Source organism: Conger conger, chromosome 11 (genome assembly GCF_963514075.1).
Source record: "Conger conger chromosome 11, fConCon1.1, whole genome shotgun sequence".
NCBI lineage: Eukaryota > Metazoa > Chordata > Actinopteri > Anguilliformes > Congridae > Conger > Conger conger.
The window spans coordinates 38520763-38535038 of record NC_083770.1 but is presented as its reverse complement, the minus strand read 5'-3'; the positions used below and the strand labels follow the sequence as shown (position 1 = coordinate 38535038).

Below are 14276 nucleotides of genomic sequence, written 5' to 3'. Positions count from 1 at the left end.
TGAAGAGTCGGTTTCCTGGAACATGGTTTTTTTTAGTGTTCTAGGACTCCATTGCTTTCAATTACCAGGAGAGATTGTGACATCAGCATTAGAATGTTCCATTAAAAACATTCCACACTCTCACCCTATAGGTCCATAACTAACCAGCAATACATAATTACAATATAATTGGTACTTTTTTTTTTTCTTGGAAAATGTACTCATTTGTACCCAAACAGAACATTACTGTACTTTCAGGGTACATTTGTGACACCGTGGCAGAACAAAAATGTACCTCCCCTGTCGCCTTATTTCTGAGGGTATAATCACATATTGTTCACATATGTTGTCTTAGTCCTACACCTTAAAGGGTTAAGGTTCCACACTGAAATATTTCCATCAGGGTTCGATATCAAAAAACCCATCAGCTCTCCTCAGGACAGGGGTCAAACACATTATTTGAAACCCTTCAACTGCTTTGACTCTCCTCCAGATCTCCAGGAGAGAATTGTTAGTAAACAAAATGTGCACTCAAATGAAAGAGCTAGCATTCCGAAAATGGACATTTCTTCTGAAACTGTCGGTATACTTTGGCATATTAAAACTCAATTCAAATGCGGTCAGTAAGACAGTCTATTTACATGTCACCATTGAGGCTGACCTCAGTAACCTACTCCTGAAAGCAGCTTGCTAATTATCTGTGCTTTGGTAACATTTCCTGCTTATGTTGTCATATAAGGCTGACGTTAGGGAGAGAAGACTAGATAAAAACAACGGTGTGAGTGTAAACACTAGCGGAGCAGCACACGTTCTCTAGACTGCTGCTCGTGAACAGTTAGGCAGACTCTAGACTGCTGCTCGTGAACAGCCAGGCTGACTCTGTATGATGGCATCTATCCATGGGCCTCTTCATCGCAAACATTCAGCCAAAGAGCCACTCAGCCATTAGCACTGGGAGATCAAGCCTTCTGTTCACGTGCCCCTCACTCTCTTTCTGTGAAGACCTTTGAACTGCCCCATCTATCAATGCTTTCACAAACAGGCCTTGAAACCCTTTCTTACTGACAGGCCTTCCTTTATTTTTTACTCACATGCTTTGCTGTAAAGCACTCCGAGATGTGCCACCGCAAATGATAAGCGCTATATCAAATTTATTATTATTATTACTAGTAGTAGTAGTAGTAGTAGTAGTATTATATACCCAACATATGCCAGAATCTGAAAGGAAAACTGCTTTTTCAACTGAAGTTGCCAACTAGCCAATCAGCTTGGGATCTTCAGAGCCTTTTTGTCTGCAGTCTGTACTGATGCATGAGTCTGAAGGTACTGAACGTTGCCTTGCACAATCATGTTCTTTGCTTTGAAATTGCCCATGTGGGAGGAATAAAGTTATATTGTATTGTAGGTACGTAGGCGGCGTAAACCCTAAGGAAAAAAAGAGGACCCGTTCCAAATTTCAAAAAAGCCACACATCCACTACCTTTGTCTGAGCAGTAGGTAAACTACTGATAGATTGCAGTCACACATATTATAAAATGTCTTTCAATGGAAGTCTCATTAATGGAACACCTGTAGACTAGGACAATTTGTGATATTTACAGAAATTTGTGGATATGGCTTTCAAGGAAATGGATTTTACAGTCAATTTCTCAGGATAGTTTATGTCTACCTAGTCAAGAATTCAACCCCTCCAGCAGAATGGGACAGTAAGAGTCTTATAGAAATCACTGAAACCTTCCTCTGTCTCCGTGTTTTTTGAGTTAACGTCCTGTCGGTGAGAAACCGGAGAAACGGTTACATTTGCTGCCAAGGCGAGAGGGTTTTCAAAAACCCTTTTAGGATAAGCTAGCCTGCTGATGTTGATATTGGCAGCAGATCCACTTACACTGCCAAACCGACATGGGCTAATTAGCCAATGCTGGCAAGCCGGCACATGATAAGTCAGGATATAGTACAGAATATGTCCACACAGGGAGAAGAGAATGATGGGAGCTGCATAGTGCGGAGACATATTTTCTTAAAGTGCCAAAAGCGAAATTTAATGCTAGCTCTGGCTGTTTATTTTTGTTTTGTCTGTGAAGATGCAGCCAGCATTGGTGGTCCCTTCGATGCCCAGCAGAAAGGCAGACAGTCAGTGTAGACCAGCATGTAGACGACACTGCTTTATACAGTCAGTGCAGACCAGGATGCAGACTACACTGCGCTTTATACAGTCAGTGTAGACCAGGATGTAGACTACACTGTGCTTTATACCGTCAGTGCAGACCAGGATGTAGACTACACTGCGCTTTATACTGTCAGTGCAGACCAGGATGTAGACTACACTGTGCTTTATACCGTCAGTGCAGACCAGGATGTAGACTACACTGTGCTTTATACTGTCAGTGCAGATCAGGATGTAGACTACACTGTGCTTTATACCGTCAGTGCAGACCAGGATGTAGACTACACTGTGCTTTATACTGTCAGTGCAGATCAGGATGTAGACTACACTGTGCTTTATACCGTCAGTGCAGACCAGGATGTAGACTACACTGTGCTTTATACCGTCAGTGCAGATCAGGATGTAGACTACTCGGCGCTTTATGGCACGCACAGCTTTCATTATCAGCATGCATGAGAAGGCGATCACCTGACCACTTCTCTTCAGGACAAAATTAGGATTACGACCCTCTCCAGTGAAATCAATACAGACCCTTAAGATTTATATAGTGCTTTCCTAGATGCTCAAAGTGCTTTACAGTGATGAAAGCTGTACCAACCACCACCGATGTGTAGGACCTGCATAGGTGATGCACGGCAGCCATTTTGTGCCAGAACGTTTCAATGCACACCAGCTGAGGAGGAGAGAACAGTTTTTTGCCAATTCAATCAGGGGATGATTAGGTGGCAGGTTGAGAGAGCCAGGTTGGGAATTTAGCCAGGACACCAGGGAACCCTGCACTCATTGCGATGAGTGTCCTGACGGAATCTTTAATGACATCAGTGAGTCAGAACCTTGGTGTAGCGTCTCATCAAAAAGATGGACAAAGAACCACCATAGACTGAAAGGAAATAGAAATCACTGACCATACAGAAGCCTAAAAGTGGCACCAAGTGGTAAGGTGGATTTGAAAGATGGGATTTGAAAGATGTTTTTTGCTCCCATTTTCTCCCAAACTCTGAATATAAGCTCCGTTGCTGTTTCAGTGTGGCACAAAGAAGCTTGCTTGAGCAAGGCCCTTAACCCTGCATTGCTCCAGGGGGGGATTGTCCCCTGCTTAGTCTAATCAACAGTAAGTTTCTTTGGATAAAAGCATCCGGTACATAACACATTTTTATTAATATATTATTATAGCACTAATTGTTCAGTTAATTACCTGGTTGAAGAAAAAAAAACGAAAAAAAAAACAGGTCTGGATTTGGATTTGTGGGTCAGATTTGAGGATCCCTGCACAACAGTCAACTGAGTATCATGATGTGGAGCTGCAGACCACAGCACTGGCGGGTCCAGATTCAATACCAGAATCTGGCACTCATCCAAGCACTACAACAACTCCTCAGAAACCTTACCCAGGTTGTATACATTTCCAGTCACTTTCCCTGCAAATAATATACCCAATCAATATATACATCAGACCTGGGTCAAGTGCATAATTGCATTGGATTCAAATACCTTTCTACACTTTACTAAGCTTGTCTGGTGTATTGGAACCTATGACATATTCTCAAAAAGTGCAAACCCTGCCTTCTGGTTCTCTTGTTTGGCTCAATTGCACCAGACAAGATCAATCAAGCTCAGAAAAGTAGGCCTATTTGAAACCAAAACAATGATGTATTTGACCCAAGTCTGATACATACAAGAAATATGCACACGCAAGACTAATTATCAAATAAATGTAGATTTGGGTTCCCATCTGCTTACACTCTCTGCAACCAAGCCTTTCACTATAGTGCAAGAAAAGAAATACAAGAAAAACAAATGCCCATCTATCGATGTCCAACAAATTTAACATTATTCCACGACAGGCACATTATTCTGTCTCTGTCACAAAATCTGTCTAACATTTGGGGGGAAAACAAAGAATTGGGCCACTGATTATTGTGTGGTCACATTGAGAAATCCTGGTCCTCTTGCTGTATAGAAGTTCCTTCTCTTTCGAAATAAAGAAGTGCTACTCAACCAGAACGAACCAAGAAAAGACTGCGCTAGGACCGGATGAGGTCCAGTTCAGGAATGAGTATGGCTCATGTGGGCACAAATCTTTCAGAAATTAAATTAACCGTTAGAAAGCACAGCATTATGACAGTGAAGACAACCTTAACCAACAATTATTTAGCGACAGGTAAACACCCTGGTGTAAAATCTAGCCGTGTCCAGCTTGAAATACCAGCTACCAGCTGTTTCAAAACATAGTTTGAGCTGTTTTTTTTTTCCAGCAGGGCAGAGAGCTTTGAAACTAAAAAGAATCTGCCTGACCCATTGCAATACATATAATAACATATTGATTGTGGTCGTGTTAAGGTTGCCGAGTGCAAAATCAACACATCATATCACAGAGTTATAATCGTTAAACGTTTGCTCGGTCAGGGTTCTACTTGCTCAGAAATGCAAATGTTATTTGCCTTTGGCAACAGGCCACGGGGAGACTGACGTCATGGTGTTCGTGTGAAAAAAAAAAAGTTGTGGCTGTTTTTCTTTCCATCTTCTCTCCTTAGTGATACTAAAACCTTGTTGACGTCGAAGCCTTACTCTCAGCATATAGCATTGGTTAACCCTATACTCAATTTCTCCGTGACAACGGCTATAAACAGTAACTAATATATTGACCAAGAACGAGGTTTGCACTAACTAGGCTATGATGTAGCCTATATTAATATATCCTACAAGAGCTCAAGTCTACATTTATTTGCAAGAAGCTGCCAAACCCAATGAAAAGGCACAACCAACAATGTGAAGCAGTGTGGTCTGGCAAATTAGAACATTAACATTGTTAAAAATATTTTACAGTCCCTACACAGTGCAGAAATGCTGATCGAATATCCTCGTAAAGTAGGTTGATGCTCGGAGGTATCGCTGTTGTGCCACTATCGTAGCCTAACGCAATAAAACACTTCCGTCTCAAGAGAGAATGATGACAGCTCACCGCCTATCATTCACAGCCGGAGCTCAAGGGCACAAAAACTATCAAGTTATGATGTCAGCAAAATATGCAATTTATAGCTGTTGGGAATCAGGTCGAGTAGTTCCACAAAGTGTGTTTTTTTTGTTTAGTTTTTTTACTCTGAGCGGAAGTGGCACATTGCCGCAAGTTGATTGCTCATTCAAGTTTTTCCATTTCGAAATACATTTGTCGTTCTTGCGCTTAATTCAGCCATAAATAAAATGGCCAAAAATGAACGGTACGAACTAATATGACGTTATAAATAGTCTAATCTGCCAATATTGCAGATAGCCTATTCTTCTGGCCTGGGAAAGAGTTTTCATCGAGGACAAGGCGGCAATTTTTTTTTTTCTCCAAATGAGCCAAGATTTGGTGGTCCGGGCAGGAAACATGAGGTTTAGGGTCTTCAGATTGATTGTTGAGCAAAATAGACATTAATTGGAAAATAACTAAAGGAAACACTTTGAAGCTGCCTGGACAGCAAAGGTCATACCGAAATCGATTAGAAGGTTATTACTAGCTCAGATACGTTGAAATAAAAAGATCAGCCTCCGGAAAACACTCAAACTCGAAACATTACGGTCTCCCATCCCAAATCCGAACGAAAGTATGGTTCGTGTTGGCCAAGTATGGCGGCCTACCGTTATATTGTAATCAATCGCCACTGTAATTATTATTCACTTACTTTCGCTACAATGTTAGGAGGTGTGCATGCACGGAGCGTGCCAAAGAAGAAAGGGAATAGCAAGATAGACTAAACTCTTTGAAACAACCATGCATTGGGTAGTTACAATTATTTGCATGTTTTCCAACAACACACAAACTACAAAATAAACCGTCGTGTCCGAGAGAATAATATTAGGTCGATACACATAAATAAACGAAACCATTCGAGTGGGACAGAACCGCCTAGGCCCGGCAAGATCTGTCAAAAAAAAAAAAAAAAAAACTTACAGCAACAACCGTTGACTATTACATTCGGTCCACATCGAACAAGACACGGCGAACAGTCACCGTTCCTCACCCAACCCTCTATACTGAACCACATAAAATATTAAAACGTTCAAAGAACTTACGTAAAAACGAAGAATAAAGTGGTGGATCCCACAAGAAGAGTGGCAGCAGTAGACACCGGGATATATTTGGTGGGTTTAAATCTCTTTCCAGCGCTGTTGGGCATTCTGTAATTTCCACATTCCTTAATTATTTATTCCAATGGGAGACGCATACGAATACAGAGATCCAGTGTGTGAATGTTCTAAAGACAGCTATTTCGGCAATCCCCTGCTAACTAGCAAATACAGAGATCCAAAGATAGATAGAAATACGGTTCTCCAAACGCCTGGAAATCCCACCCAACCAATCCAACCCACCGCTGAGGTCACAGCGCCGATTTAAAGGTGGAGCTTCCATACAGAACGAAAAAGGAATATTGTGACGCTCAGTCCAAACCTCTAGTGGCAATTTCGCTTGTACACACAGTGCGAGTCCTTCTTGCAACTTAACTGAGAACTGTAGGCAGTCCAACATCAATGTGGTTTGTACATTATTGTGTCAAATACAGTGGTCCGATTTGCCGTTTGATATGCCAAATGGATTTTCCGAGCCCTACCATTACTACATCGACTGATTGACTTATTATATATCAGCAACAAATTACATTATAATTGTGGACCATATGAAACTTAATTTCGCGAATATACCGGTACTTTAAAACTTCATATTAAAAATACCTTTTCTAAAATCCTGCTGCATTAATACACGAGTGAACGGTGTGCGCCCTCTAGTGGCTAATATTTACAAAATGCAATTGATGTAACGGTATTTGAAAACTATTAAACCTATCAAGGAAAAAACAAGTAAAAAGATAAAAAGAAATTGCACTATTTTAATAATAAACGATTCTTAGTTTTTATATAATCATCCTCCTTTCTTCCTCAATCTTGAATATCCACTGTTCAATGCAACATTATTTGTCTGAAGACATTCATCCTATCGTATCATCCTATCCCAGTATCCTATCGTAGGCCTATTTATTTTCCTTTTTGCTATTTGTTTTTACCATTAGTCTGCTTACTAGTTTTACTAGCTAACCAACAACAGTATGAGGTCCTGAAACGACATATTTATTTAACCGGTAAAATGTTATTTAAACATAAAAAATTAAGGTATGTATTTAATTATTCAATTCGATAAATATCTTTAAACTCGACAAACAAACAAATAAGAAAAAAAAGAACAATATTTGGATGCAAAAGAAGTCGGAATTTCGCGTTTCGTACTAGTTGCTCTAATTTTGTCCAAGGCAGGGCACTGTATTTGGAAGCCTTTTATTTATCAAGACCATCAAGACCATCAAGACCACACAGACCCTGCCTGGTAGAAGAACTTATCCAGTTTTGGTAAAACGCAAAGGACGGTCTTTCAACCATTGAACCGGTGTTCTGCCCAAGCATTGGCGGAGCAACTGAAACTGGAAGTAAATCGCACAGACAGTCCTATCATTTCTGGCTCAGCTCCTTTCCTCTGATCGAAATAGCGACGTTAGGTATTTGAGGGTGCGGAAGGCGACTAGTGTTAGCGTGCTGAGGCAAGGATGTCGTACAGGAGGGTGGTCAAGCTGGTATGTGGGATCGCCGGTGGCGCAGCGGTGCTCGTTTCAGCAGCGACGGCGGCTGAATCGTTAGGCTATTTGGGGGACAAGTCGCTTAGCGAGCGATTGAAAATCTGGACTGGATTCGCCGTCCTTCAGGCAGCACAACCACCGACGTGGGCATTGGGGAACCACACTGTGGCATCAAGTGGTAATGGTTGGGACACCAACTGGGATAAGTAAGTTGCTAACTAGCTAACTTGATGGAGTTTTGATGAATATATACATGTACTTTAGCTTTAGTCATCCATTTCTATGTGTTTGTGTTAGCTAGCTAGCTATAGCCAGTTAGGCCAGCCATGCTGAAAAATGTTTAGCTGTTATGCAGGGTTTAAGTGTGGGTGGTAAGGGTTACCATATTAGCCGGAGGCTAGCAACCAGTGATTTGCTGTTTGAAGTAAAATGTAGCACTGATTTTTATTTAATTATTAACATTGGCTACGACGTTTAGGCTTAGCTTCAATAGCTAATTAGCCTAGCTATCCAATATACTTTCAGAGGTGTGAAGTACGTCACATCTCGTAGGCTGGTATTCCCCGTATTATTGGATGATCTTCTTTTAAGGATTCAGTGTTTAGGATATGTTCCTGGAGATTTCTACTTAGCGACATAGACATGGATAGTTAGCTTGGAATCCGGATGGAAGACGACCTCCTTCTAAACCAGCATACAACATGCAGCGTGTCACACCTGTACGGTGCACTTCCGCCAGGCTTGGTCGGTATGATCTGTTGACTGATCCCAACGTCAACTGACAGTGACTCACAAAACGCTTGATGGCATTTGAAATAGCAACGACATAATCCAAGTATCTCAGCAACCATAGGCTATACTGCCCATCTCATTAATTACGCATTAAATGTTGATATAGAAATTCTTGTCCTTTAATGCTTATATCTCAGCCAGCAAGAAAATAACTGGGTGAACATAGACTGGGAATATGTTTCAACTGTATGCCAGTCTGAATAGCAGCTTGTATTTAACTGTCGAGTGCCCAGTGAATGGCTCGTCTGCACTGGTGTGATTCTATTTTGTGGAGTACATAGACTTGCTGAGTCCATTTTGACTGCCCTTGAGAGTCCTTTCTAAGCAGCACTTTCTGAAGTGGGAACAAGTTCCAACCTTGTGTACTGGGTCTGGTGTAATGGAAGAACATCACTTGCAAGATGTGATTCTCTGGGGTTTCTCTTCTTGCTCTTGATGTTTCTTCCCCAGGTAAGGGATAATGGTCTCATTTCACACCGGACCAGACAGCCTGTGGGTCTGGCGAACAGTGTCGTGAAGTTCAATTTATTATTAACGTTTTATGTTTTACGTCTTCCTTTTCTGACAAACTGCCCTTTATTTGTTCAGACGTGACCCGAGCTCGTTCGTAAATGTGAAGAAGAAGGACACTGCCACCGACGACCCGAACTCGGAGACCGAGTCGAACAAGCCCAAAGCCACCCGGAACATCTTCCTCATCAGGCACTCCCAGTACAACCTTAACGGCAATGGAGATAAGGAGAAGACTCTAACCCTGTTAGGTAGGCACTGCAGGGCTGTCTCACAGTATCTTCAGCGGGGATGTTGGATGTAAACAATCTCCTCAACTGCTATGGTGGTTTTCCCAATAGATTCCACATTACGTGGAACCTACTGAAACCAGGCTGCCCAGGATGGCTGGTCAAGACTTCCCCCACTGTGGATAAATTTTTTTTTACTCACTAGGAAGCGGGAGAGGGAGAGGGAGAGGGAGAGGGAGGGGGAGGGGGAGGGGGAGGGGGAGGTCTTGACGCCTGGTCTGTGAGGTTTGTTGGCCAGGTGTTGGTCACAACTCACGTGGATGCACTTGGTTGTGGTCTCTTTCATTGTAAGATGTTGTGGATGATAAGGGCGGCCTGACAGGGCGGCCTGTAGCATAGTGGTTAAGGTAAATGACAAGGTCGGTGGTTCTAATCCCGGTGTAGCCACAATAAGATCTGCACAGCCGTTGGGCCCTTGAGCAAGGCCCTTAACCCTGCATTTCTCCAGGAGAGGACTGTCTCCTGCTTAGTCTAATCAACTGTACGTCGCTCTGGATAAGAGCGTCTGCCAAATGCTAATAATGTAATGTAATGTAATAATTATATAAATAATATGTTGTTATTTAGCTAATGCTTTTATCCAAAGCGACTTACAGTTGATTAGACTAAGGAGGGGACCATCCCCCCTGGAGCAATGCTGGGTTAAGGGCCTTGCTCAAGGGCCCAACAGCTGCATGAATCTTATCGAGGTAAGTGACTGTAATGAATTGTATTGTGTCTGGTCCGGTCTGATCGCGGCTCGTTTGACAGGAAGGGAGCAGGCAGAGCTTACAGGCCAGCGATTGGCTGATCTGGGACTGAAGTACAATGTCTTGGTCCACTCCACCATGACGCGCGCCACAGAAACCGCCAACATCATCAGCAAGCACCTGCCAGGTCAGAGGTCACTGTCGGTCTGTCTCTCTCTATCCATCCTTAAATCTCCCTTTCTCTTTATCTCCCTCTCTTGCTTTCTCAGTGGTTTATAGCAGAATTTACAGGGGGGTGAAACTTGTCAACTCAATTATACTTCACCCAGTTATGGAAATTACTTGTATTCCTTGAAAAAAAAAAAAAAAAAACTGGAATGGAACCGGCCTCCAGCCTCTCTGATGGAGCATACATGAGGGCTGTGACCATCGTCACTGTGCTCCTTGTTGTACCTGGCGGGGTCAAAACCTTTGCCGTATTTCAGGGGTGGAGCTGGTGAGCTGTGACCTGCTGAGGGAGGGGGCCCCCATCGAACCCGTGCCGGCAGTCAGCCACTGGAAACCGGAGGCCGCGGTGAGTCACACCCTCTCTCCAGGAACATCCCGCCTCCTTTGTGGAAAAACCTGGTCCACCTACTGGAACCACAGTAATGCGATCCATGAGATAAAATATCCTAAACTGTCACCAGACCTGGGTGAAAAGCCTTGATTCAAAAGTCTTTCACTGGTTTGTGCCACTGCATGTTCCGATCTGTAAAATTTCATTGAGTAGAGGAATCTGCAAGAGTGTGAGCAGTAAAGGCATTGGAAGATTTTCAAATACATATACATACATTAAAAAAATATTTCAGCCAGGTCTGAGCAAAACAGCAGAGCAGAGTTCAGAGCCCAACGTTCGCTGGTGAGCGCCAGGGCTGGCAGATGAAATTCCGGGGCCTGGGACAATAATATTTACCGCAAGTTCATAGACCAGGGATCAGCAATTCAGGACTGCTGGTTTTCCGCCCTCCTTCTAACTGGAAGTCAGGTGCAGCCAATCAGTAGCAGTAGTTACCCAGAGGGCCAGAGTTGATGATGTGTGTCGCAGCCCCACCTCCTCCAGGGTCTGGGACCGTGTAGCCAGCTCCCTCTCCCAACAGGGGCCCTGGTGAGCGTGCTAAGTCCCCTGACTGAGCGCAGAACTCCCTGTGCTCCTCTCAGCAGTATCACGAAGACGGCGCGAGGATCGAGGCGGCCTTCCGCCATTATGTCCACCGAGCCGACGCCAAGCAGAAGGAGGACAGCTACGAGATCATCGTCTGCCACGCCAACGTCATCCGCTACTTCGTCTGCAGGTGCGTTGCTCGCTGCAAACCTTTGCCCTTCTGCATTTCATGGGCACCAAACAGTGGTCCTCACTCCTGGTCCTGGAGAGCCGCAGGGTGTGCTGGGGTCCTCACTCCTGGTCCTGGAGAGCCACATGGTGTTCTGGGGTCCTCACTCCTGGTCCTGGAGAGCTGCAGGGTGTGCTGGTTTTTGTTATCACCCTAAAATCAGCAACCAGTTCAGACCCAAGAAACCAGGTGAGGTGAGTTAACTGTGTAAATAACAGCTTTAATTTATCAATTAACTGCTGAGTAACAACGAAAGCCAGCACACCCTGCGGCTCTCCAGGACCAGGAGTGAGCACCACTGCTGTAAAACATCCTTCTACATTTTAAGGGCGCTAAACGTGTGCGTGTCTCGCTCCCTTTCCAATGTTTAAGCGCACGGGGGAAAATACTGTCATTAACTTGAACTTCATTATATTATGTATATTTGTGACAATTTCCTTACCATGCAAAAAAAAGAAAAGAAAAGAATGGAGAGTGCTAACCTGGCCAGGTAGTGAAGAATGGTGGACAAAACTGCTCATTCACCATGGACTGGACTGGTAGCTCAGGGCCTAGCACTTACTCTAGCATGGGGCTGTGGTAGCTCTGGGGCCTGGGTAAGCAGTACTAGCATGGGGCCATGTTAGCCTGGGTAACCAGCTCTAGCATGGGGCCCCGTTACCCTGGGTAAGCAGCACAAGCATGGGCGAGCAGCACTGACAGGGGGCTCTGGGGCCTTGTCTTCCAGGGCGCTGCAGTTTCCCCCGGAGGGTTGGCTCCGTATGGGGCTGAATAACGGCAGTATTACCTGGATCACTGTCCGTCCCAGCGGCAGGGTGGGCCTGAGGACCCTGGGAGATTCGGGGTTCATGCCCCCGGACAAGTTGACACGCACCTGACCCCCCCCCTTGAACTGGCGTAGCATCTTCTGCACGTCTCCTTAAGTGTCTTGAGCATTTTTTTTGTATTTTGTTTATTTTTTTCTTTTGGTATTTTTGTAGTCTGCAGTAGAATAATGACATTGTGATTACTCCTCAGCTGTGTAGCTGGTCAACTATACAGAAAGGTTTCAACGTGAAGGCAACGTTTTAGTTTTGACAGTTTTTTTTGTAAAAACGTGAAACGGTTGCATTCCCAGTGGTTGGTTCGGTGGCAGCAATGACAACAGCTTGCAGAGAGGCCTGTTTTTTTATGAATGTCAGGTTTGTGAGTATTTTTCACAGTAAAAGCAACAAATGGAAGTTTTTAAGCCAAAAGAGAAGTATTTTGCTTAATCTAAGAATGGGTAGCGGGTTTAAATGCTTTTTTGTGCCATATCCTTTTCTATGTGATTGTAAATGAAACATTTGCATTTGTCCTCAGCTTTGACTTATAACACAAACAAGAGTTTTTCTTCACAAACTGTGTTGGTGATTTCTGGACTCCCCAAACTGTTCAGTAAAATAATCCTTGCTTTCATCGGTCAAGGTTGAGGACAAATGTTGACTGAACCCCAGCCTGTCTCTGCATAAATTAATGTACAAAACAATGCTGAAGAAATGTACAGTGTTTTTGTGTGTTTTCAAAACAGACCATGAGCACAATAAACAGCCACTTGCATTTTCCTTTCCTATTGTAGTGTTCCCACATTTCCTGAATCCTCGATAAAGAAAAGCTTCAGTTACTAGTGTATCAGTTACGCAGTACAAATATAAACACCACAAAGCATGAGACTTGGTCTAGATCAGCGGTAACCAGCCCTGATCCTGGAGCTCTAACATCCTGTAGGTTTTCACTCCAACCCTAACAAAGCACTCCTCATTCAACAGCTTCAGATCTTATTTAGCTGCTAATTAGTAGAATCAGGTGTGCCAAATTAGGGTTGATGTGAACCTTCAGGACGGTAGATCTCCAGGAACATGGTTGGAGACTGGTCTAGATGAAAGAACGCGTTGCAGAATTCAGCAAGTCGTCCTTTATATATTACGCACTTCTGAAATCGTGACAGGGTGGTTCTCGTTTCCACGCCAACCTTCCTTTTAATTTATTAACTTTATACCAAAACGATAGGCAGGCAGGATCTGAAGCACTGCACAAATTGCAAATGGGTCAAATTTTATACATTGCGGCAAAACAAATGGAAAACCATTATCACATGTAATTTAATACCTCTCCATAGAAGCATTTAGGGCTCAATAATGTGATAATGCATGTTCCAACTCAACTGACTGACTGAAAATACTCGAGATAATCAAGATAAATGCTTGTTGAATACTAAATGCTATTCACCAATGTCAGTTATGAGTAATACTGTTGTGTTCAAATAAATAGCAGTGCGTTAAAAAAAGTGAATAAAGTGCAAATATTTTTTAATAGCTTTTAGTTCAATATTTCAAATGTATGTTATTCTTTTACAGGAAACTAAGAAAAGGAATATGAACTAATATTAATTTTTCAAGATTTAACTTCACTTTAAATAACTGAACTAATATTTAGTTGCATAACCATTGTTTTTGATAACTGCTGTGAATCTGCGTTGCATCGAGTCAACCAACTTCTGGCACCTAGAAACAGGTATTTCAGCCCAGGATGAACAAACTACATTCCACAGTTCCTGTGAATTTTTGGGTTTTGCTTCAGAAACTGCATTTTTAATGTCACGCCACAAGTTTTCAATGGGGTTGAGGTTGAGGGATTGAGCTGGCCACTCCATTACCTCAATCCTTTTTGTCTGGAAGATTTGTTCGCTTATTCGTGTGTTTGGGGTCGTTGTCTTGTTGAAACCCATTTCAGGGGCATTTCCCCTCCGGCATACAGCAACATAATCTCTTCAAATATTTTGATGTATTCAAACTGATCCATGATCCCTGGTATACGAACCCAACACCGTAGTATGAAAAACACCCCCATGCACT

The 14276-nt window shown here is 43.1% G+C and overlaps 2 protein-coding genes across 4 annotated transcripts in view; one reads left to right on the top strand and one right to left on the bottom strand.

The window, feature by feature from the left end:
- zdhhc8b (zinc finger DHHC-type palmitoyltransferase 8b) overlaps positions 1 to 6468 on the bottom strand; it is a 101372-nt gene extending 94904 nt beyond the window's left edge. The window contains exon 1 of one of the 2 annotated variants that reach the window (XM_061260326.1): positions 6200 to 6468. In XM_061260326.1, the coding sequence (XP_061116310.1) occupies positions 6200 to 6303 (104 nt within the window). In that variant the 5' untranslated portion in view covers positions 6304 to 6468. Of the gene's footprint in view, positions 1 to 6077; positions 6161 to 6199 lie in introns of those variants that run through there. The other variant, XM_061260327.1, reaches the window with a different exon arrangement.
- A 980-nt stretch (positions 6469 to 7448) lies between these two features.
- On the top strand, positions 7449 to 12986 carry pgam5 (PGAM family member 5, serine/threonine protein phosphatase, mitochondrial). Of its 2 annotated transcripts, none has more exons than XM_061260472.1 (6): positions 7449 to 7955; positions 9130 to 9302; positions 10092 to 10217; positions 10516 to 10604; positions 11234 to 11364; positions 12131 to 12986. In XM_061260472.1, exons 1-6 carry the CDS (start codon positions 7720 to 7722, stop codon positions 12279 to 12281), a joined length of 906 nt encoding a protein of 301 aa, XP_061116456.1. In that variant the 5' UTR covers positions 7449 to 7719; the 3' UTR covers positions 12282 to 12986. The 2 variants fall into 2 exon arrangements, with proteins under 2 accessions (XP_061116456.1, XP_061116455.1); XM_061260471.1 differs by having other exon boundaries at positions 11231 to 11364.
- Positions 12987 to 14276: the final 1290 nt, after the last annotated feature.

What these genes read in the sequence shown, in the direction of transcription:
- pgam5 (XM_061260471.1), top strand. Translation starts at nt 7,720, where the DNA reads ATGTCGTACAGGAGGGTGGTCAAGCTGGTATGTGGGATCGCCGGTGGC. An exon ending in CATCAGCAAGCACCTGCCAG is followed by an intron (nt 10,218 to 10,515) that starts GTCAGAGGTCAC and finishes GCCGTATTTCAG; the next exon opens with GGGTGGAGCTGGTGAGCTGT. An exon ending in ATCCGCTACTTCGTCTGCAG is followed by an intron (nt 11,365 to 12,130) that starts GTGCGTTGCTCG and finishes CTTGTCTTCCAG; the next exon opens with GGCGCTGCAGTTTCCCCCGG.